Source organism: Phocoena phocoena, chromosome 1, assembly GCF_963924675.1.
Source record: "Phocoena phocoena chromosome 1, mPhoPho1.1, whole genome shotgun sequence".
In the NCBI taxonomy this organism is placed as follows: domain Eukaryota; kingdom Metazoa; phylum Chordata; class Mammalia; order Artiodactyla; family Phocoenidae; genus Phocoena; species Phocoena phocoena.
The window spans coordinates 44,289,028-44,315,273 of record NC_089219.1 but is presented as its reverse complement, the minus strand read 5'-3'; the positions used below and the strand labels follow the sequence as shown (position 1 = coordinate 44,315,273).

The 26,246-nt window shown below is 37.3% G+C and overlaps 1 protein-coding gene across 1 annotated transcript in view; it reads right to left on the bottom strand.

Annotated features, from left to right (window-relative positions):
* SCP2 (sterol carrier protein 2) overlaps nt 1-26,246 on the bottom strand; it is a 168,691-nt gene that overhangs the window by 67,786 nt on the left and 74,659 nt on the right. The window contains exon 12 of the mRNA XM_065882958.1: nt 12,592-12,699. Coding sequence (XP_065739030.1) covers nt 12,592-12,699 — 108 coding nt within the window. The remainder of the gene's footprint in view (nt 1-12,591; nt 12,700-26,246) is intronic.

Genomic DNA, 26,246 nt, shown 5'->3' with positions numbered 1-26,246 from the left:
GAGCTGTTAAAATAAGAAAATAAAATATGGGATATATAGGCACGATATTCCTTCTCTGTCTTCCTTTTTCTTGTCAGGAGCAATAAAAGCCAGGGCCTGCTCCTAGCTATCTCTACCTGGCAATAGGTATCAAAAGTAAACATTCTCTCTCAGGCTCCATTTCTCCTGGCACTGAAGAGTGTTCATTAGAGTCTACTGATAAAACTTACCTCCCCTCACAACACAGTGATAAATGTGCAAAATTCTGGGCAATGGGAATGAGGACAGGTCAGTGACCTCTAGGATATGATGAGAGATGAATTTTGGTAAAATGCGATGTAGGCTTTACTGAATTACTGAATTTTTAGAGTCAGTATTGGATTTAGGTTTTGTCAGTCATCATCCTAGAATGTACTTCTTTTAGTGACCCCTTAGAGAGTACAAGAAGAGCCAGGCCATGGTTTGAGTATGTTAGGTCCGCTGGCTAAAATTCCATTTACTCTCATTTCATTTTCACCCAACTCCTTAAAACCCAAGTTTATAATACCTTTAAAGGTACTGAAACATGTTAAAAAAAAACAAAAAAGTCACACAATAGAATAATATATGTACCATTAAAAATATTAAGAACTATTTGAACTCAGGAGGAGACATAATTCCATCCCTTTGGGATATTAGAGCATCTTAGAATTAGGAAGGATCTAAGAGTGTGTCAAATCTAAGGCCCTAACAGATGGGCAATTCCCCTTACAACATTCCCATCAAGTCGTTAACTTGTATATCTCATGCACAGCCTCTGTGACAGGCAATATATGCTCTCAGGTGGCAATCTATTCCATTTTCGAAACGCCATGTTAAAAAGTTCTTTCCTGAACAAGTATTGCACGATTCTACTTATGTGAGGTACTTAGAGTAGTCAAAATCATGTAGACAGTTGGTAGGAGGGTGGTTGCCAGGGGTGAGGGGAGAAGAGAATGGGAAGTTATTGTTTAATAGATACAGAGCTTCAGTTTTGCAACCTGAAAAGAGTTCTATGGATGGATGGTGGTTACAGTGACACAACAAGGTAGATGTACTTAATACCACTGACCTGTACACTTAAAATGGTTAAGACGGTAAATTTTATGTTATGTGCATTTTACCACAATTAACAAAGTTTCTTTCCTGCCACAGCCCAAAATCTACCTTCCCATGAATTCTTCCCAATGATCCTAAGTCTTCTCACACTAAACAAGTTTATCCCCTCTGCCCCCATACCACCCTTCAGATTTAAAGGAGAAATAATTTATTCAACCTTCTTTAGATGTGCAATGTCTTGTATTGGGCACTGTTCAGGGTACAGAGACAAATGAAATATGGATCCTGCCCTCACAGGCTCTTAGTCAAACAGAGGAGATATTTTAAAAGGCCACAAATAATTATAATATGCGCTATACGCATAAATGTCAAAAGAGAAGTACTGAGAAAGTATAGCAAGAGTTCAGAAAAGGGAAAGATTAATCTATGGAAAGGATCAAGAAATCAGGAAAAGCTTCATAAGATAGATAACACTTGAGATCGACCTTGAAGATGGGCATTTCCACTGAGGAAAAGGGCTCTGAAGTAGCGTGTAGTGGTTAAGAGCCTGGACCCTAAAAATACGCTGCCTGGGTTTGAATCCTAGTTTTGCTACGTTCTACCTTGGTGACTTTGGGCAAGTTACTCTGTGCCTCTACGTTCCTCTTTTATAAAATATAAAAAAATAGATGTGAGAATTAAATGCATTTGTACATGAAGAATACTTAGAAGAATGCCTAGAAATTAGCGCTGTATACGTCTGTTGGCTGTTTCTATTATTGAGAAAACAGCAAAGCCAGAGTTTGTAGAGGTGAGAAGGAATTAAACACATCTGAAAAAAGCAAACAGTCCAGTTTAGTTTAAATATGCTTCCTCTTTCTACATCTCCTCCCCCAAAACCCAACTAGATATAAATGAATAGAATCTGATACGTGGTGGGTATTTAGTAAATCATCACCCCTCCCATTCTCCTTTCCCTTTTTCCTTTCTTCATAGTTCTGGTTTGTGCTTTGCCTAAGGCACCTATATTCTGCCTTGGATTCTAATCATTTGTGTTGCATTATCTGCCTCTTGTATGCTTCCTTAGGGCAGTGGTTACCTTGTGTACCCTAGCCCTAGTTCCTAAACCTGGTTGGGCATGAAAAGCTCTTTGGGGGAACTTTATAAACACGTAAGCTGTTTGGATCAACCAGGCTTAGGAATCAGAATTTCTAATGGTAGGGCAGGAATACATATTTTTTAAAGCCACAGGGGATTCTGAATCAGTCCATCAGTAGACACCATATTTGAATACCAGTTACCTACAGCACCTAATGATAATGTAGACATACAATAAGAATTTATTGAACTTTCATAGACTGAAAACTGGAAGATCAGGACAGAAAACGAGGTTGAAGCCTCACTGGAAAGGCACTAAATGCCAGGCTGAATTGATATAAAAGACCAAACTAAATAACCAACTTTCAGCTTTAAAGCAACAATCCCTTATTAAGAGTTTTATCTCAAAAGCACTTTCATGCCCTTTCAGTAGACCCCAGACACTAATATGCATTTTCATAAATCAGAGATGGCTAAAAATGAGCTAAAGTCAAATTTTACTTATTCATTTTAAACAAACGTTCAATGTGTTGAACAATATATGTGAAAGAATTTTAAAAACTGGAATAAAATATGATACTATTATTTGGACACTAATTTGCTTTTTGTCGTATGACAATTGCAAAGTAAACCCAAAAAAAAAAAAAAAAACCCTAAGGTTTATTGTGATTTTTCTAATTGGAAAATCCAAAAGGAATTCATGTTTTTAAACTGACAATGAACAAAAGACCATTCAATTCAAATGCATAAACCTCTTTCTCTTCTATTATAAGTACCATTATGGAAGTTAGAAGCTTTTTTTAACCCAGACCTTAACAAGTTAAAATCAGAAACCAGTGTTATGGAAAGTTAATTTTAAAGCTAATTCTCCAATGCTGAGTTCCCACCAAAGTAGCAATATCATACAATTAAAAGAATACCATTGGTAGAAGAGAACCTTAAACCTTCCCCACCCCACCTTAACATGTTTTGGAAACACTTACTTGACTGTTTTCTGATTTTCTTAGAATCCTATTGCAGTTTGTTATCCAAGTAACTAGGGCAAAAATATTTAAACAACTCTGAGCTGTCATTCTGATATATTTTCTAGGAGTCTGAATTCTTTCTTGGGCTCCAGCTAATGGCCACGTGTCAGACTGACTTGAAATATATCCAAATCCTCAGTGTGTAGCAAGTAAACATTTACTCTTCAGTAATTCCTCATTTTATGCAGACTACCAATAAAGTCATCAAGATTTATAAATTTTCCTCCCAAAATGCTACACCACCATTAAACACTATCCCTCAAAGACTGGTAAGAGGAAAATGTTACCAACAGTGTAGACTCAAATATTGAAAAGAGTTTTCAAAAAATACTGCAGAAAGTACGAGTCTCTCTTTGAAGTATTTAAAAATTGGGCAAATTCTACCTTCCTGGGTGTTTTAGGTTAGTTTTCTTAGTACCCATGGGAAAGAACTGGATGACCTGTCAAGATTGGCAAAATTGTCTACATCTGATTTTTAAAAATCCAATGTTGACAAGGTTGTAGGAAAAATAAAGCACTCTCATACACTGTTGTTGGGAATGTGCATTGGTATAATGTTTTTGAAGAAAATGGGGCAATATCCATCCATTTTAAAATACGTACTATCCTTTGGCATAGGAAGTCCACTGTTTGGAATTTATCCTATGGGTATACTTGAAAAAGTATGCAAAGACACAAGATGGTTGGTGCAACATTGTTTGTAATAACAAACTTGACATAACCTATATGTCTATCCATAAGTGAATCACTAGGTAAACTTCTTGTAATCAGAATACTATGCAGGCATTAAAAAGAATAAAGACCAGCTGTAAGTGATAATATAGAAAAAATTTTAAGATGTAAGCAAAAAAGCAGTCTACAATGTGATAAATATACACATATACAAACATACGTTCAGAAAGACTATAAATACATATATACATATGTATTTGTATAAGCATAACAATTTTTGGAAAAGTACAAAAGGAATTTTAAAAGGGGTTGACTCTGAGGAATAGAACTAAACCTAAGGAGAAAGAGAAATACTTGTTAGATATTAAAATTTGTCCAGCACCGGGAACTCTACTCAATTCTCTGTGATGACCTATGTGGGAAAAGAATCTAAAATTGAGTGGATATACGTATATGTATAACTGATTCACTTTTCTGTACAGCAGAAACTAACACAACGCTGTAAATCAACTACACTCCATTAAAAACTAATTTAAAAAATGTTAAAATCTGTCATCCAGCTATAATATTAAAAAGCATATGACAACCCTTTGGAGCACTATTTGGCAGTTTCTTATAAAGGTAAACATATGCTGCGCTATGACTCAGCAACTTCACTCTGAGTTACTAACCCAAGAAAAACACAAAAGGTATGTCCACAAATAGTCTTGTACAAAAATATTTATAGCATCCTTATTCATAATACCCCTAAACAGAAAAGAACCCAAATGTCCATCAACGGAAAGATGGGTAAACAAACTGATATATTTTAACAATAGAATACTATTTAACAATAAAAAAGAATGAACTCCTGATACAAGAAAATTTTTGATAAATCTTACATTCTACTGAGTTAAAGAATCCAGACACAAAAGAGCACATATACACACTATACTGTACCATTTATATGAAGTTCGAAGATCAGCAAAACTAATCTACCATGATAGAAGTCAATAAGTCTTAGCTTGGTTGGTGGGCAGGGTTGGAGAGTTAGAGTGGGGTGATTGAGGGAAGTTGGGGATTTACTGGAAATAGATACAATGGAACTTTCTGGGGTGATGGAAATGTTCTAATGTCTTGTTTCGGCTGGTAGTTACATGGATGTACCCAATTGTCTAAACCAATCATCCATTTAAAGATTACAATTCAATGGTTTTTAGTATATTCAGAGATATGCACAACCATCACCACAATCAATTTCAGAACATATTCATTACCTCAAAAAGAAATTCCATACTCTTTAGCTATCTCTCCCAATCCTAGGCCACTACTAATCTGCTTTCTGTTTCTACAGATTTGCCTATTTTGGACATTTCATATAAATGAATCATGTAATATGAGGTCTTTTGTGACTGCCTTCTTTCACATAGCAAAATGTTTTCAAGGTCCGTCTATGTTGTAGCATGTATCATTACTTCATTTCTTTTATGGCCAAAGAATATACCATTGTATGAATATACCACATATTGTTTATCCATTCATCAGCTGATGACAGACATCTGGGTTGTTTCCACCTTTTGGCTACTGAATAATGCTGCTATAAACAACTGTGTTTTTGCTAGAACTGTGCATTTTATTTTATGAAAATTATACCTCAATTTTGAGAAAGAATATGGATATGAAAAATCATATCATTACAACAAATCATTATTTCTGAGTGTTTTAGTGGATGACAGAATAAAAATATCTCGGAATGGCCAACAAGTCAATTATAATAAAAACATGTTCTTTCAGAGGAGAAAAAAGTTATGTGTCAATAACAACAACTAACTGAAATGTCACATTCATCTCCTGATGAAAACAGAAGTTTCCTATATGAGAGTGAGGAAGCTGTCTGAAAGGAGAATTTAAATCACTGTCTCAAATGCAAACCGTAACTCTTTAAGGCTTCAATGACCATACCACAGAAACATTTATTATCACCCTGACATACCATTAGCAACAAAATCAACACTGAAGTATGACCTCATTCTTTTGAGGGATAAAGGAAAAGGGTTAGTCTATTTACCAAAGGCAGAGCACAGTATTAAAATAATGTCTGTGTAGTATTGGGCACAATATTTACATAGTGAAATTGGTGCCTTGAGGCTGTCATACTAGAAGGAAAATTATTTTCTTTACAAATTAACAATCTTCTTTTCCTGAAATGGTTATAAATTATTTTTCATACTGAGATACAAACAAGTGCTTCATTACTAGCAACAGTTAACTGGATCCATTTTGGCTTTCTTTTGTAGGAATGGTGGGAAGAGAATACTAGCAATTATTGTTTTTCTACTCTGTTTTGGGGACTCACATATTTACTCATTTGACCCACAGCACAACCCTATTAGGTAGATACTATATTTTATTCCTATTTTACAGATAAAATGACTAGGCCGAAAAGAGTGAAGAGGTTAAGATCAAAGCCATGACTTCATTCATATAGAACATATACCTGCAACTGAGGTACACCCTCTACGTATCCCTTTCCAGTCACAGCCACTACTCCTAACAGTTTATCTGCACTGCTGTTGCTACTTTCTCACTTCTAATTCTTTCCAAATTCCCATGTGCTTCCGTGAAAAACACTTCACTAAAATTGCTTCAAGGTTGCCAATGACTTGATAATAGCCAAATCCAAAGGGCACTCTTCACTATTCATCAATCTAACTTTTCTGGCCTGACCTCTAACTTTTGAAACATTCTCCTCCCTTGGATAACTGACCATTTCTTCACAACATTCTTAAACGTCTGTTCTCCACCTACACCTCTAATTTTTATACTCCTTAGGGTTTTATACTTGATCTTTGTGCTGGGTGGATTTGCCAACATGGTATTCCACATAATATTTCTCTGATTAAGAAGCTCATTTAACAGCCTAAATAAATGAAATGCAGGAATAGACTCCTGCTTATAGCATGCACTGGGCTTACCATGTATTCTATCACCCTGAAGCAGTTGGTCTGATAGAATAATGTAAAAGCCTTTTGAAGACTCAATAATGGTGCCAGCAACACTTTGCAGGGCTGGGGAAATATCCTCCAAAATGTGGAACATGGGCTTCCCTGGTGGTGCAGTGGTTGAGAGTCCACCTGCCGATGCAGGGGACACAGGTTCGTGCCCCGGTCCGGGAAGATCCCACATGCCGCGGAGCGGCTGGGCCCGTGAGCCACAACTACTGAGCCTGCACGTCTGGAGCCTGTGCTCCGCAACAAGAGAGGCCGCGACAGTGAGAGGCCCGCGTACCGCCAAAAAAAAAAAATGTGGAACATGCTCTGAATCAATGATGCTGTTTCTCCATAGCCAGGATACAAAAAGGATCAAAGGATAGAAAAGGGGACAGTTCCTCTCACTAGTATCCTGAATGATCCACTAACAACATTTTATTTGCCATTCCTGAAACTTTGGGCTCTGCTGGTTTAGAAGTCTTAGACAAAACAGTGATTACACTGAACTGGAAGCAGATACTGCTACCTGGACACTTAGGGTTCTTCATGACACAGAACTAATATGCAAAGAAGGGGATTTATTGACTGGGGTGACTGACCTGATTATCATGGGAATATTGGGTTGCTACTATATAATGAGGACAAAAAGGATTAGCTTGGAACCCAAAAGTACTATGGGGTACCTCTTAATACTCTCCTGTCTTGTAATAAAAGTTAGTTTACTACAATAACCCAAAGAAGCAGGACTGCTAACAGCACAGACTATTCAGGAATGAAGGTTTAGTTTATTGCACCAGATGAGAAACTACAAATGAGGTACTTACTAAGGGCAAAAGCAGTATAGAATGGGTAGTGAAAGAAGGAAATTACAAATACCAGCTATCACCACCTACAAGTTGCAGAAATAAGGACTTTAACAATTTAACAGGACTATCTTCCTTGCTTTGACATAAATATATTTGTATATATTAACCAAATTGCTTTTGTTTTCCTGTCTTCCATTATCTATCATCTAACATAAATGTATATTAACAGAGATTAACTTTTTTTACACTTTCCTTTTTAGGGCAGTTTGAGGTTCATAACAAGATTTAGTAGAAAGTACAGAGATTTCCCATATTCTCCCTGTCTCCACTACGTGCATAGCTTCCCTCACTATCAACATCCTGTCCCAGAGTGGATCATTTGTTACAACTGAAGAACCTACATTGACATATAATTATCACCCAAAGTCCATAGCTTACATTAGGCTTTGCTCTTGGTGTTATATACATCGAACAAATGGAAAATGACACATAGTCACTATTAAAGCATCATAAAGAACAGTTTCACTGCCCTAAAAATCCTTTGTGCTCTACCTAGTCAACCCTCCCTTCTCCAACTGCTAATCTTTTTACTGTCTCCATAGTTTTGCCTTTTCTAGGATATCATATAGTTGGAATCATAGAGTATGTAACCTTTTCAGAGTGGCTTTTTCACTTGGCAATAAGCATTTAAGGTTCCTCCATGCCTTTTCATCACTTGATAACTAAATTTTGGGGAAGGGCTGAATAACATTCCATTCTCTGGATGTACCACTGTTTATTTATCCATTCACCTAGCGAAGGACATTTTGGTTACATCAGAGATTTGGCAATTATGAATAAAGCTGCTATAAACATCCACGTGTAGGTTTTTGTGTAAATAAGTTTTCAACTCATTTGGGTAAATGCCAAAGGAGTACAACTGCTGGATCCTATGGTAAGAGGATGTTCCATTTTGTAAGACTCTTCCAGCATTTGGTGTTGTTGCTGTTTTGGATTTTGGAGATTTGAATAGGTATGTAGTAGTATCTCATTGCTGTTTTAATTTGCAATTCCTTAATGACATATGATGTTGAGGATCTTTTCATATGCTTATTTTCCATTTGTATATCTTCTTTTTTTATATATTTTATTTTATTTATTTATTTTTGGCTGCGTTGGGTCTTTGTTGCTGCGCACGGGATTTCTCTAGTTGCGGCAAGCGGGGGCTACTCTTCCTTGAGGTGCACGGGCTCCTCACTGCAGTGGCTTCCCTCATTGTGGAGCACAGGCTCTAGGCGCACAGGCCTCAGTAGTTGTGGCTTGCAGGCTCTAGAGCACAGGCTCAGGAGTTGTGGCACACGGGCTTAGTTGCTCCACAGCATGTGGGATATTCCAGGACCAGGGTTCGAACCCATAGTCCCCTGCATTGGCAGGCGGATTCTTAGCCAGTGCACCAGCAGGGAAGCCCCTGTATATCTTCTTTAGACAGGTGTCTGTTTGGATCTTTTGCCCATTTTTAAATCAGATTGCTCATTTTCTTACTGTTTACTTTTATGAGTTCTTTGGGGGCTTCCCTGGTGGCGCAGTGCCGATGCAGGGGACATGGGTTCGTGCCCCGGTCCGGGAAGATCCCACATGCCTCGGAGCGGCTGGGCCCGTGAGCCATGGCTGCTGAGCCTGCGCGTCCGGAGCCTGTGCTCCGCAACGGGAGAGGCCACAATAGTGAGAGGCCCGCGTACCGCAAAAAAAAAAAAAAAAAAAGAGTTCTTTGTATATTTTAGATAATAGTTCTTTAGCAGATGTGTCTTTTGCAAATACTCTCTCCTAGTCTGTGGCTTCCCTTCTCATTCTCTTGAACTTTAGTCTTTTTTAATCCCTCTATTCCCCCATTATTTCCTTCTTTTGTGTTAAATAGGTATTTTCTAATGTACCACTTTACTTCTTTGTCATTTCTCTTACTATGTATTTTTTAGTTATTTTCTTAGTGGTGGCTCTAGGGATTACAATTCACATTTTAATTTATAGCAATCTAGTTGTTCAAATTAATACTGACTTAATTTCAATAGCATACACAAAAAATCTGCTCCTATATAACTCTCTTCCCTCCTTCCTCCTTTGTGTTATTGTCATACAAATTATATCTCTATGCATTGTATAAAGCAACTCAGATTACTGCCCTTTACAGTTGTATTTTAGATCAGATAGGAGGGGGGAAAACGTGACAAACAAAAAAATACACTTATATTGTCTTTTATATTTACCAAGGTAGTTACATTTACCAATGCTCTTTCTTTCTTCATGTGCTCTCTATTTCACTGTCTAGTGCTCTTTCATTTCAGTCTGAATGACTCTCTTTAAAATTATTTCTTATAGGGGAGGTCTGTGATAAATTCTCTCAATTTTTTAAATCTAGGAATGTCTTAACTTCTTCATTTTTTAAAGGTAGTTTCACTGAATACAGAATTCTTGGTTGGCAGCTTCTTTCATCACACTGCCTTAATGGTTACAGAAGATAAAGCAGAGGTTAAGTCTTATTGGGGATCCTTGTACATGATGAATCACGTCTCTGTTGTTGCTTTCAATACTCTCTTTGTCTTTTGCTTCCAATGGTTTGATTATGTGTCTAGATGTGGGTCTTTTTGAGGTACTCCTACTTGTTAAGTTTCTTGGATATGTATATTCATGTTTTTTCTTCAAGTTTAAGGAGTTTATCAGCCTTCACTTCTTCAAATATTCTTTTTGCCCTTTTTTTTCCTATCCTCTCCTTCTGGGACTATTAGTATGTATATGTTCCTACACTTTGCTAATGTCCCACAAGTCTCTGAGGCTCTGTTCATTTTTCTTCATTCTTTTTTTTTCCCCTGTTTTGCAGACTGAATAATAGCAATCGACCTATCTTAAAGTTCACCAACTTTTTTCTTCTGCCTGTTCAAATCTGGTATTGGGCCCCTCTAGTAAATTCTTCATTTCAGTTACTTTTCTCCTCAATGCCAGAATTTATTTGGTTCTTTTCTATAATTTCTATCTAGTAATTGATACTCTGTTTGGTAAAACATTATTATACTTTCTTTTACTTCTTTACTATATATAAAGAAGTAAAAGAAAGTATACTTTTATACCTTTACTTCTTTGAACATACTTAAATAGCTGATTTAAAGTCTGTCTAGCAAATCCAATATTTGGGCTACCTCAGTTTCTATGGACGTTTCATTCACCAGCCTTCTTCTTTTAAGCTTTTCTTTTCCTTTGGTTAATTTGTTGTTTGCTCCAGTTGTTATCGGCATCTCAGGCAGCTATGTTGTTAAACAGTTGTTGCTGATTGCTCTTGACAAATGACTCTAAGGAAAATACTGTTTACACTGGACAAGTTCTCTGTCAGGTTACATAAAGACAAGCTTTTTGAGACTGGTTTACCAGGGAACTTCCAGACAGGTCAAATAATGACAAGTCTCTGAATATGGGGCTTTGAAAGAGCTCCAACTCCATTTTGACTCCTCCAGTGCTGGGTAAAATGCTAGTTTTCACCATGATTGCAGGCTGTTGGTTTTCAAGGCTACCATGCAGCTGGAGAAAGAACTGTTACCAGAGCAAGTAAAAAATGCCACAAAGCTTGCTGTTCTTACAGAGAAAACGCTGTTGACTTGTTTTTAATAAATGCTCCCCCAGATCGTTGTAAGCCTTTGGTTAATTTCCAACGTTCTGAAAAAGTTGAGCTTGACAATTTTTGCAAGTGTTCTTGGTAATTTTATAACAGAGTATTTTCAGATGTGGTTATTCTGCCAGTCTCAGTAACATCACTCTCGTTCACCTCATTTTAAGATTACTTTTAAAGACATTAAATTATTTAAAGCAATAATAATAGTATATTGTGGGGTTAATAATATATTTAGAAGTATGTGTACGACAATAATAGCACAAAGGATAGGAGGGGGTACATGGAAATAATCTGTTGTAAAAATCCCGTACATTATAAGTGAAATTGTATGACATTATTTGAAGGTAGACTACAGTAAATTAAAGATGGATGTTGTAAATCCTAGAGCAAACACTAAAAAAAAAAAAGAGAGAGAGAGAAAAAGAAATAATTCAATAGAAGAGAGAAAATAAAATACTAAAAAACACCCACTAATAAAAGATATTATGAAAGACAGAAAAGAACCAAAGAACACACAGGACAGAAAACAAATAGCAAGGTGGCACATCCTACTGCAACTGTATGTGCCTGTCTATCTCTCTCTCTCTTATGCTCTATCTATGTATACCCATTTTCTCTACTAGATTATGAACTTACCTAATTTAAGTGATAAACAGAAACAAGCCAAAGTTAATTGCTGTAATAAATATACTATAAATTCTAACTTCTCTATTTTGGAATTTGTGATAATTTATGAAATTTTACCTAATATGTAAGACACTATGAAAAAATACAAAACTCACCTGTCTTCATAAAATAAATCTCAGAATTTTAGTGCTAAGTTATTTCAGAAACCACTTTGTACAATTTCATTTTACAATTAAGGAAACTCAAAGTGACTAACTGACTAACTGATAATTAATCAAAAGCATCACATGGCCAGTCAGCAGTAGAGCCATAGTAAAATTCTTATGTCATATCTTTTAGTCCAGTTCTCTCAAGAGAAAAAAATTTCTATGCAACACCAACCACATATGCAACTACATATAAATAACGTGCTTATTTCAAATGATTCTTATCTAGCAGATCTAGAAAATCTTGTTAACTTGTACACAAACTTTAAAATAATCAAACTTTTTTAAATGCCTATTGTTGAATTTAGAGTTTCAACTAATTCAAATTCTCATCAATTAATCAAGATTATTGAACTATACTATACTTAACGAAAATCGAAGATACCGTGGCTAAATAATCATTTAAAACACTGGCTACCAAAATCAGAGAATACAATCATTCATTCAAATCAATGACCAAATCATTCACACTTATGCCAAAAATGACTTAAAAATTATAAAATCTGTGTGTATTATTACCTGTAGCTCCAAGTGGGTGTCCCTTTGAAATCAATCCACCACTAGGATTTATGACCCACTTTCCTCCATAAGTATTATCTCCTCTATCAACCAGTTTCCCACCTTGACCTATAGAAGGAAAAACAATATTCATAAATGTTAAAAATAACATCAGAGCAAATGATATGTTTGTTTTTTTTAAACTTACAGATAGCCAAGAATTTCTTGGAGCAAACATTTCTTGATGGCTCAAACTAACTTCAAATTGATACAAGCACTTCTAAAAGTGAGGTAATAAATATTGAGTAATAAAAGCTTATATTTTCAGAACACTTCCTGCATGAAACAAAGCTCCTATTAGCTCCTAAGAGCTCTCTGCTTCCAAAATTGCTACAAATATAATCAAGATTCAGAGAACCAGAAGAAAAGCATCGAAATAGATACAATACTGTAAAATAATATTAGGTTTAAAAATTCATAATTTTGACAAAATATTCATTTCCATTTCAACTGTACTATTACATTCTATATAAATATTCTTAGTAAACAACAGGGGGGAGAGGGACAGAAAAAAAAGAGCGCTTTCATGAAATGAAGGAAAATGACTGAAAATACCGTTGAGCATAAATGTAAGCTTAAAAGAAAAAAATTACATCACATGCTTGGCAGCTTCAACATTCCTATCGATTCCCTGGTCATTCTTCCAGGTGGTTAAGAAGTAAATAAAAATGCATATACAGTATAAAATATTCTTCCAGATGATATTCCTGGTAATGAGAGGTGGAATCTCCAAACGGTGGTGGTGGTGTTATCAGAGGTGGCTAATAGCTGTTACGTACTCACTCTGTGTCAGGCCTTGTTCTCATTATTTTACGTATATTTACATAATTTAATTTAATCCTCAACCCTATGAAGTAGGTACTATCGTTCCCATTTTACAGATAAGGAAAGAGACACATAGATATTAAGTAACCAATCTAAGGCCAAAGTAGGGGATCTAGAATACTCAGGCAGCCTGGCTCCATAGCCTGTGTTCTTAGCCAACACATTTTATTGCCTTCAAAAACAAGAGCGTTCCTCTACTGGCAAAATGAAACATACTAATCACAGAATTTTAGATGACTTAACACTTTTAATATGATTTAAATCTAGGTTGTAGATTAAAAACCATCCATTGAGACATTCTTCTATTTTTTGATGTGTTTCTAACATAGAACCTGATACAAGGCTCTAGTCATAACAAGTAAACTATCTGCTATTACTGCTTTCATATTGTTAAATATTGTCACTGTACTGAGTAATAGCAGACTGAACACAAACCAACCCCAAGAAGTGAATAATTTACTGCATTATTTTCCATAATACATACAATCCTATGAAGTATCAGAATATTCCACTGGGGAATTAACATTCCAGAAGACCTGCTTTATAAGAAATGCTAAAGTAAATTCTCTAGAAGAATTTGGATCAGCAAGAAAGAGGAAAGAACAACAGAAATAATAAATATCTGGGTAAATATAAAGGACTTTTTTCCTCTTAAGGTCTTTAAAATACATGCAACTATTGAAAACAAAAATTATAACACTGTCTTTGGGTTTTTTTTAATGTACATAGATGTAATACATACGATAATTTAACATAAAGGTGGGTGTAAGGCAGAAGGGAATTGGTTAATGGACGTATATGTTTGCAAGGTTTCTACATTTTATGTGAAGTGGTACAATATTAATGCTAAGGAGACCCCTATAGCAGTGGTTCTCAGCCCAGAGAAATTTTGTCCCCAGGGGACATTTGGCAATGTCTGGAAACATTTTTGATTATCACAACTGTGGGGGCAGGTACTACTGGCATGTAGTGGGTAGAGGGCCAGGAATGCTGTGAAACATCCTACAATGTCCAAGCCCCACAAAAAAGAATAATCTAGCTCAAGTGTCAACAGTATTGAGGTTGAGAAACCCTGCAACCACTAAAACAAAACAAAACTAACCAAAAACTAAGCTAAGAATAAACAAATATGGCCAAAAAGCCAATACATACTAAAATGTCATACTAAAAATATTCAGATAATCCAAAAGGCAGCAGGTGAGAGAGAAAACACAGTAACAAAAAACAAAGGGACATATAGAGGAAACATAATAAAATGGTCAACCTAAAGCCTACTATATAAATATGTAATTACATTAAACGTTAATGCTCTTTAAATCACACTGCCCAACAGAAATATAATGCAAATCACATATGTACTTTAAAATTTTCTAGTATATATTTTATTTAATATATATTTTATAATGTTTAACCCAATATATCCAAAATATTTTCATTTCAAAATGTAACCAATATAAGGACTCCCCTGGTGGCACAGCGGTTAAGAATCCACCTGTCAATGCAGGGGACAGGGCTTTGATCCCTGGTCCAGGATGATCCCACATGCTGTGGAGCAACTAAGCCCATGTGCCACAACTACAGAGCCTGCGTTCTAGAGCCCACACACCACAACTACTGAAGCCCACGTGCCTAGAGCCTATGCTCTACAACAAGAGAAGCCACCGCAATGAGAAGCCCACACACTGCAACAAAGAGTAGCCCCCGCTCGCCGCAACTAGAGAAAGCCCGCACACAGCAACGAAGACCTAACACAGGCAAAAATAAATAAAAAATTTTTTTAAATGTAAGCAATATAAAAAATTATTAATGAAATACTTTATATTCTATTTTTCATATTAAGTCTTCAAAATCTGATGTGTATGTCATACTTACAGCACATCTCAATTTGTACTAGCCACATTTTAAGGATTAAATAACCACATAGAGCTAGTGGCTACTGTATTAGACGACACTCCGTTAAACACTCTGTTAAAAGGCAGAAACTGACAAAGTTGATAAAAAACAATACACTACTGCCTACAAGAGACACACCTTAAATAGACAAATAAATAAATAAGTAAATAAATAACCCAAATAGGTCGAAAGCAAACGGATAGAAAAAGATATATCATGTAAACAGTAAGCATAAGAAGGCTGGCATGCTATGTTAGTCAGATAAAAGACACTTCTAGACAAAGAATGTAACCAGAGATAAAGCAGAATGTTTCATAATGAAAAAAAACACAACTCATCAGGAAGACATAACAATTATAAATAAGAGAGTCTCAAAATAAATGAAGCAAAAATTAACAGAAATAAAGAAAGAAATAGTTCCACAATTGTAGTAGGAGATTCTAACACCCCTCTCTCAGCAAGTGATACAGCAAGTCAAATAAATTAGTAGAGACACAGAAGGTCTTAAAAATTCTATCAATCACCTTGATTTAATTAACATATATAGAACACTACATCTAACAACCACAGAATCTGCATTATTTTTCAAGTGCATAAGTCCCCCAATATATACCATATGCTGAGCCATAAAGTAAATTTCAATTAATTTAAAAGGATCAAAATCAAACAAAGTGTTATCTCTGACTACAGCAAAATTATAATGGACAGCAATAACAATAAGATACCTAGGAAAATTCCAAATACCTGGATATTAAACAGTACACTTCTAAATAATTACAGGTCAAAGACAAAATTAGACATTAAAGGGACATTTTAAATATTTTGAACTAAATGACAATGAATATATCAAAATCTGTGGAATGCAGCTAAAATACTGCTTAGAAGAAAACGTATAGCTTTACATACTTACACTAGAAAAGAAGAAATATCTAAAATAAATGATCTAAGGATCTATCATAAGAAACTTAAAACAAAGCAAAACCAAACAAAAAAAAGTAAACCCAAAGTAAGTTAAAGGAAGTAAATAATAAAGAGCAGAGATCAGTGAAATGGAGGAGGAAAAAAAGACAGTAACAAAGGCAAAAGCTGAATCTTTGTAAAGCTCAACAAAATTGACAAACTTCTAGCTAGACAGATGAAGAGAAAAAGGAGAAAGAACAAAACCCATCAATATCAGGAATTTAAAAAAAAAAGGTTATCACCATAGATTCTATAGACATTAAAAGGATACTAAGAGAATACTTTGAACAACTTCAGTGAAGAAATTTGGCTACTTAAATAAAACTGACAATGTTCTTGAAAAATATATCTTACCAAAATTAATAGGTACCGGAAGAAACAAAAGTTATAGATCAGACCTTCAAGATGGCAGAGGAGTAAGACGTGGAGATCACCTTCCTCCCCACAAATACATCAGAAATACATCTACATGTGGAACTCCTACAGAACACCTACTGAACACTGGCAGAAGACCTCAGACTTCCCAAAAGGCAAGAAACTCCCCACATACCTGGGTAGGGCAAAAAAAAAAGGAAAAACAGACACAAAAGAACAGGGACGGGACCTGCACCTCTGGGAGGGAGGTGTGAAGGAGGAAAGGTTTCCACACACTAGGAAGCCCTTTCGTGGGTGGAGACTGAGGGTGGCGGAGCGGGGAAGCTTCAAAGCCACAGAGGAGAGCGCAGCAACGGGTGCGGAGGGCAAAGCGGAGAGATTCCCACACAGAGGATCGGTGCTGACCAGCACTCACCAGCCTGAGAGGGTTGTCTGCTCACCGGCTGGGACGGGTTGGGGCTGGGAGCTGAGGCTCAGGCTTCGGAGGTCAGACCCCAGGGAGAGGACTGGGGTTGGCTGTGTGAACATAGCCTGAAGGGGGCTAGTGCACCACAGCTAGCTGGGAGGGAGTCTGGGAAAAAGTCTGGAACTGGCTAAGAGGCAAGAGACCATTGTTTCAGGGTGCACGAGGAGAGGGGATTCAGAGCACCGCCTAAACGAGCTCCAGAAATGGGCACGAGCCACGGCTATCAGTGTGGACACGAGAAACGGGCATGAAATGCTAAGGCTGCTACTGCAGCCACCAAGAAGCCTGTGAGCAAGCACAGGTCACTATCCACACCTCCCCTCCCAGGAGCCTGTGCAGCCCGCTGCTGCCAGGGTCCCGGGATCCAGGGACAACTTCCCCGGGAGAACACACGGCGCGCGTCAGGCTGTTGCAACATCATGCTGGCCTCTGCCGCCACAGGCTCGCCCACATTCCGTACACTTCCCTCCCACAAGCCTGAGTGAGCCAGAGCCCCCTGATGAGCTGCTACTTCAACCTCGTTGTCATGTCTGGGCAGGGAACAGACGTCCTCAGGAAACCTACATGCAGAGGTGGGGCCGAACCCAAAGCTGAACCCCAGGAGCTGTGCAAACAAACAAGAGAAAGGGAAATTTCTCCCAGCAGCCTCAGGAGGAGCAGATTAAATCTCCACAATCAACTTGATGTACCCTGCATGTGTGGAATACCTGAATAGACAAGGAACCATCCCAAAATTGAGATGGTGGACTTTGGGAGCAACTGTAGACTAGGGGTTTGGTTTCTGCATCTAATTTGTTTCTGGTTTTATGTTTATCTTAGTTTAGTATTTAGAGTTCATTATCACTGGTAGAATTTTTAACTGATTTTGTTGCTGTCTTCCTTTTTTTTATATATATACATTTTTTTTCCTCTTTCTCTTTTTGTGAGGGTGTATGTGTATGCTTCTCTGTGTGATTTTGTCTATATAGCTTTGCTTTTACCATTTGTCCTAGGGTTCTGTCTGTCCATTTTTTGTGTGTTTTTTCTCTGTTTATTGTTTTCTTAGTACAGGTTTTAGTGCTTGTTATCATTGGTGGATTTGTTTTTTGGTTTGGTTGCTTTCTTCTTTCTTTCTTTTATTTTTAATACTTTTTAACTTTTTTTTTTTTTTTTTTTTTTGCGGTACGCGGGCCTCTCACTGTTGCGGAGCACAGGCTCTGGACGCGCAGGCTCAGCCGCTCCGCGGCATGTGGGATCTTCCCAGACCGGGGCACGAACCCGTGTCCCCTGCACCGGCAGGCAGACTCCCAACCACTGCGCCACCAGGGAAGCCCACTTTTTAACTTTTTATCTTTAATAACTTTTTTATTTTAAAAACTTTATTTTATTTTTTTCTTTCTCTCTTTCTTTATTCTCACTTTTCTTCTGAGCCGTGTGGCTGACAGGGTCTTGGTGCTCCACCCGGGTGTCAGGCCTGTGCCTCTGAGGTGGGAGAGCTGAGTTCAGGACACTGGTCCACCAGAGATCTCCTGGCTCCACGTAGCATCAAATGGTGAAAGCTCTCCCAGAGATCACCATCTCAACACTAAGACCCAGCTCCACTCAACGATGAGCAAGCTACAGTGCTGGACACCCTATGCCAAACAACCAGCAAGACAGGAACACAACCCCACTCATTGGCAGAGAGGCTGCCTAAAATCTTAATAAGGTCACAGACACCCCAAAACACACCACAGAATGGAGTCCTAAGCATCAGAAAGACAATATCCAGCCACATCCACCAGAACACAGGCACCAGTCCCGTCCACCAGGAAGCCTACACAAGCCACTGAACCGACCTTACCCACTGGGGGCAGACACCAAAAACAATGGGAACTACGAACCTGCAGCCTGCAAAAAGGGGACCCCAAACACAGTAAGTTAAGCAAAATGAGAAGACAGAGAAACACACACCAGATGGAGCAAGGTAAAAACCCACCAGACCAAACAAATAAAGAGGAAATAGGTAGTCTACCTGAAAAAGAATGCAGAATAATGACAGTAAAGATGATCCAAAATCTTGGAACTAGAACGGAGAAAATACAAGAATCGTTTAACAAGAACCTAGAATAAAGAGCAAACAAACAATGATGAACAACACAATAAATGAAATTAAAAATTCTCTAGAAGGAATCAATAGCAGAATAACTGAGGCAGAAGAATGGATAAGTGACCTGGAAGAAAAAATAGTGGAAATAACTTTCACAGAGCAGAATAAAGAAAAAAGAATGAAAAGAATTGAGGACAGTCTCAGAGATCTCTGGGACAACATTAAACACACAAACATTTGAATAATACGGGTCCCAGAAGAAGAAGAGAGAAAGAAAGGGACTGAGAAAATATTTGAAGAGATTATAGTAGAAAACTTCCCTAATATGGGAAAGGAAATAATCAAGTCCAGGAAGCGCAAAGAGTCCCATACAGGATAAATCCAAGGAGAAACACGCCAAGTCACATATTAATCAAACTATCAAAAATTAAATACAAAGAAAAAATATTAAAAGCAGCAAAGGAAAAACAACGAATAACATACAAGGAAATCCCCATAAGGTTAACAGCTGATCTTTCAGCAGAAACTCTGCAAGCCAGAAGGGAGTGGCAGGACATATTTAAAGTGTTGAAAGGGAAAAACCTACAACCAAGATTACTCTACCCAGCAAGGATCTCATGCAGATTTGACAGAGAAATTAAAAACTTTACAGACAAGAAAAAGCTAAGAGAATTCAGCACCACCAAACCAGCTTTACAACAAATGCCAAAGGAACTTCTCTAGGCAGGAAACACAAGAGAAGGAAAGACCTACAATAACAAACCCAAAACAATCAAGAATATGGTAATAGGAACATACATATTGATAACTACCTTAAATGTAAATGGATTAAATGCTCCAACCTAAAGACACAGACTGGCTGAATGGATACAAAAACAAGACCCATATGTATGCTGTCTACAAGAGACCCACTTCAGACCTAGGGACACATACAGACTAAAAGTGAAGGGATGGAAAAAGATATTCCATTCAAATGGAAATCAAAAGAACGCTGGAGTAGCAATTCCCATATCAGACAAAATAGACTTTAAAATAAAGACTATTACAAGAGACAAAGAAGGACACTACATAATGATCAAGGGATCGATCCAAGAAGAAGATATAACAATTGTAAGTATTTATGCACCCAACATAGGAGCACCTCAATACATAGGCAAATGCTAACAGCCCATAAAAGGGGAAATCGACAGTAACACAATCATAGTAGGGGACTTTAACACCCCACTTTCACCAATGGACAGATCATCCAAAATGAAAATAAATAAGGAAACACAAGCTTTAAATGACACATTAAACAAGCTGGACTTAATTGATATTTATAGGACATTCCATCCAAAAATAACAGAATGTCCTTTCTTCTCAAGTGCTCATGGAACATTATCCAGGATAGATCATATCTTGGGTAACAAATCAAGCCTCAGTAAATTTAAGAGAACTGAAATCGTATCAAGTATCTTTTCCGACCACAACGCTAGGAGACTAGATATCAATTACAGGAAAAAATATGTAAAAAATACAAACACATGGAGGCTACACAATACACTACTAAATAACCAAGAGATCACTGGAGAAATCAAAGAGGAAATCAAAAATACCTGGAGACAATGAAAACACGATGACCCAAAACCTATGGGATGCAGCAAAAGCAGTTCTAAGAGGGAAGTTTACAGCAATATCATCCTACCTCAAGAAACAAGAAACATCTCAAATAAACAACCTAACCTTACACCTAAAGCAATCAGAGAAAGAGGAACAAAAAACCACCAAAGTTAGCAGAAGGAAAGAAATCATAAACAAGAAACATCTCAAATAAACAACCTAAACTTACACCTAAGCAATCAGAGAAAGAGGAACAAAAAACCGCCAAAGTTAGCAGAAGGAAAGAAATCATAAAGATCAGATCAGAAATAAATGAAAAAGAAATGAAGGAAACAGTAGCAAAGATCAATAAAACTAAAAACTGGTTCTTTGAAGATAAACAAAATTGATAAGCCATTAGCCAGACTCATCTGGAAAAAAGGGAGACGACTGAAATCAATAAAATTAGAAATGAAAAAGAATCAACAGCTGACACTGCAGAAATACAAAGGATCATGAGAGATTACTACAAGCAACTATATGCCAATAAAATGGACAACCACGACGAAATGGACATATACTTAGTAAAGCACAACCTTCCGAGACTGAACCAGGAACAAATAGAAAATAAAAACAGACCAATCACAAGCACTGAAATTGAAACTGTGATTAAAAATCTTCCAACACCCCCTCCCTCGGCCATGTTTTTCCTCAAGCGGATGATATCTCCTGCAGGTACGACCTGAATCTCTGGAGCTCCTTGGATGCAACTGCGGCCGCTTCTCCATGGATGCCGGGTGCGTGCCCTGCCGCCCACGACGACGTGGTCTTCGCACCCGACGTCTCCTTACGTGTGGGCCTTGGCCCGGCGCCCTCACTGTGCGGCTTTTTAGAGTCTGAGCTCCGGGTCAGGACAACCCAAGCTTTTATGAGGCTAGGAAAAGCTTAAAAGATTCTCACTTAAAATCATAACAAGGCCACAGACACCCCAAAACACACCACCAGACGTGAACCTGCCCACTAGAGAGACAAGATCCAGCCTCATCCAGCACAACCCAGGCACTAGTCCGCTCCACCAGGAAGCCTACACAACCCGCTGAAACAACCTTAGCCACTGGAGACAGACATCAAAAACAACGGGAACTACGAACGTGCAGCCTGCAAAAAGGAGACCCCAAACACAGTAAGATAAGCAAAATGAGAAGACAGAAAAACACACAGCAGATGAAGGAGCAAGATAAAAACCCACCAGACCTAACAAATGAAGAGGAAATAGGCAATCTACCTGAAAAAGAATTCAGAATAATGATAGTAAGGATGATCCGAAATCTTGGAAGTAGAATGGACAAAATGCAAGAAACAGTTAACAAGGACCTACAAGAACTAAAGATGAAACAAGCAACGATGAACAACGCAATAAATGAAATTAAAAGTACTCTAGATAGGATCAATAGCAGAATAACTGAGGCAGAAGAACGGATAAGTGACCTGGAAGATAAAGTAGTGGAAATAACTACAGCAGAGCAGAATAAAGAAAAAAGAATGAAAAGAACTGAGGACAGTCTCAGAGAGCTCTGGGACAACATTAAACGCACCAACATTCGAATTATAGGGGTTCCAGAAGAAGAAGAAAAAAAGAAAGGGACTGAGAAAATATTTGAAGAGATTATAGTTGAAAACTTCCCTAATATGGGAAATGAAATACTTAATCAAGTCCAGGAAGCACAGAGAGTCCCATACAAGATAAATCCAAGGAAAAATACGCCAAGACACATACTAATCAAACTATCAAAAATTAAATACAAAGAAAGCATATTAAAAGCAGCAAGGGAAAAACAACAAATAACACACAAGGGAATCCCCATAAGGTTAACAGCTGATCTCTCAGCAGAAACCCTACAAGCCAGAAGGGAGTGGCAGGACATACTGAAAGTGATGAAGGAGAAAAACCTGCAACCAAGACTACTCTATCCAGCAAGGATCTCATTCAGATTTGATGGAGAAATTAAAACCTTTACAGACAAGCAAAAGCTGAGAGAGTTCAGCACCACCAAACCAGCTTTACAACAAATGCTAAAGGAACTTCTCTAGATAAGAAATGCAAAAGAAGGAAACGACCTATAATAACGAACCCAAAACAATATAGAAAATGGGAATAGGAACATACATATCGATAATTACCTTAAATGTAAATGGACTAAATGCTCCCACCAAAAGACACAGATTGGCTGAATGGATACAAAAACAAGACCCTTATATATGCTGTCTACAAGAGACCCACCTCAGACCTAGAGACACATACAGACTGAAAGTAAGGGGATGGAAAAAGATATTCCATGCAAATGGAAACCAAAAGAAAGCTGGAGTAGCAATTCTCATATCAGACAAAATAGACTTTAAAATAAGGACTATTAAAAGGGATAAAGAAGGACACTACATAATGATCAAGGGATCGATCCAAGAAGAAGATATAACAATTGTAAATATTTATGCACCCAACATAGGAGCACCTCAATACGTAAGGCAAATACTAACAGCCATAAAAGGGGAAATTGACAGTAACACATTCATAGTAGGGGACTTTAACACCCCACTTTCACCCATGGACAGATCATCCAAAATGAAAATAAATAAGGAAACACAAGCTTTAAATGACATATTAAACAAGATGGACTTAATTGATATTTATAGGACACTCCATCCAAAAACAACAGAATACACATTTTTCTCAAGTGCTCATGGAACATTCTCCAGGATAGATCATATCTTGGGTCACAAATCAAGCCTTGGTAAATTTAAGAAAACTGAAATTGTATCAAGTATCTTTTCCGACCACAACGCCATGAGACTAGATATCAATTACAGGAAAAGATCTGTAAAAAATACAAACACATGGAGGCTAAACAATACACTACTTAATAATGAAGTGATCACTGAAGAAATCAAAGAGGAAATAAAAAAATACCTAGAAACAAATGACAATGGAGACACAACGACCCAAAACCTATGGGATGCAGCAAAAGCAGTTCTAAGGGGGAAGTTTATAGCAATACAAGCCCACCTTAAGAAGCAGGAAACATCTCGAATAAACAACCTAACCTTGCACCTCAAGCAATTAGAGAAAGAAGAACAAAAAAGCCCCAAAGCTAGCAGAAGGAAAGAAATCATAAAAATCAGATCAGAAATAAATGAAAAAGAAATGAAGGAAACGATAGCAAAGATCAATAAAACTAAAAGCTGGTTCTTTGAGAAGATAAACAAAATAGATAAACCACTAGCCAGACTCATCAAGAAAAAAAGGGAGAAGACTCAAATCAATAGAATTAGAAATGAGAAAGGAGAAATAACAACTGACACTGCAGAAATAAAAAAAATCATGAGAGATTACTACAAGCAACTCTATGCCAATAAAATGGACAATCTGGAAGAAATGGACAAATTCTTAGAAATGCACAACCTGCCAAGACTGAATCAGGAAGAAATAGAAAATATGAACAGACCAATCACAAGCACTGAAATTGAAACTGTGATTAAAAATCTTCCAACAAACAAAAGCCCAGGACCAGATGGCTTCACAGGTGAATTCTATCAAACGTTTAGAGAAGAGCTAACACCTATCCTTCTCGAACTCTTCCAAAATATAGCAGAGGGGGGAACACTCCCAAATTCCTTCTACGAGACCACCATCACCTTGATACCAAAACCAGACAAGGATGTCACAAAGAAAGAAAACTACAGACCAATATCACTGATGAACATAGATGCAAAAATCCTCAACAAAATACTAGCAAACAGAATCCAACAGCACATTAAAAGGATCATACACCATGTTCAAGTGGGGTTTATTCCAGGAATGCAAGGATTCTTCAATATACGCAAATCAAGCAACGTGATACACCATATTAACAAGTTGAAGGAGAAAAACCATATCATCATCTCAATAGATGCAGAGAAAGCTTTCAACAAAATTCAACACCCATTTATGATAAAAACCCTGCAGAGTGTAGGCATAGAGGGAACTTTCCTCAACATAATAAAGGCCATATATGACAAACGCACAGCCAACATCGTCCTCAATGGTGAAAAACTGAAAGCGTTTCCACTAAGATCAGGAAAAAGACAAGGTTGCCCACTCTCACCACTGTTATTCAACATAGTTTTGGAAGTTTTAGCCACAGCAATCAGAGAAGAAAAGGAAATAAAAGGAATCCACATCGGAAAAGAAGAAGTAAAGCTGTCACTGTTTGCAGATGACATGATACTATACATAGAGAATCCTAAAGATGCTACCAGAAAACTACTAGAGCTAATCAATGAATTTGGTAAAGTAGCAGGATACAAAATTAATGCACAGAAATCTCTGGCATTCCTATATACTAATGATGAAAAATCTGAAAGTGAAATCAAGAAAACACTCCCATTTACCATTGCAACAAAAAGAATAAAATATCTAGGAATAAACCTACCTAAGGATACGAAAGACCTGTATGCAGAAAATTATAAGACACTGATGAAAGAAATTAAAGATGATACAAATAGATGGAGAGATATACCATGTTCTTGGGTTGGAAGAATCAACATTGTGAAAATGACTCTACTACCCAAAGCAATCTACAGATTCAATGCAATCCCTATCAAACTACCACTGGCATTTTTCACAGAACTAGAACAAAAAATTTCGCAATTTGTATGGAAACACAAAAGACCCCGAATAGCCAAAGCAATCTTGAGAACGAAAAAAGGAGCTGGAGGAATCAGGCTCCCTGACTTCAGACTATACTACAAAGCAACAGTAATTAAGACAGTATGGTACTGGCACAAAAACAGAAAGATAGATCAGTGGAACAGGATAGAAAGCCCAGAGATAAACCCACGCACATATGGACACCTTATCTTTGATAAAGGAGGCAGGAATGTACAGTGGAGAAAGGACAGCCTCTTCAATAAATGGTGCTGGGAAAACTGGACAGGTACATGTAAAAGTATGAGATTAGATCACTCCCTAACACCATACACAAAAATAAGCTCAAAATGGATTAAAGACCTAAATGTAAGGCCAGAAACTATCAAACTCTTAGAGGAAAACATAGGAAGAACACTCTATGACATAAATCACAGCAAGATCCTTTCTGACCCACCTCCTAGAGTAATGGAAATAAAAACAAAAATAAACAAATGGGACCTAATGAAACTTCAAAGCTTTTGCACAGCAAAGGAAACCATAATCAAGACCAAAAGACAACCCTCAGAATGGGAGAAAACATTTGCAAATGAAGCAACTGACAAAGGATTAATCTCCAAAATTTACAAGCAGCTCATGCAGCTCAATAACAAAAAAACAAACAACCCCATCCAAAAATGGGCAGAAGACCTAAACAGACATTTCTCCAAAGAAGATATACAGAATGCCAACAAACACATGAAAGAATGCTCAACATCATTAATCATTAG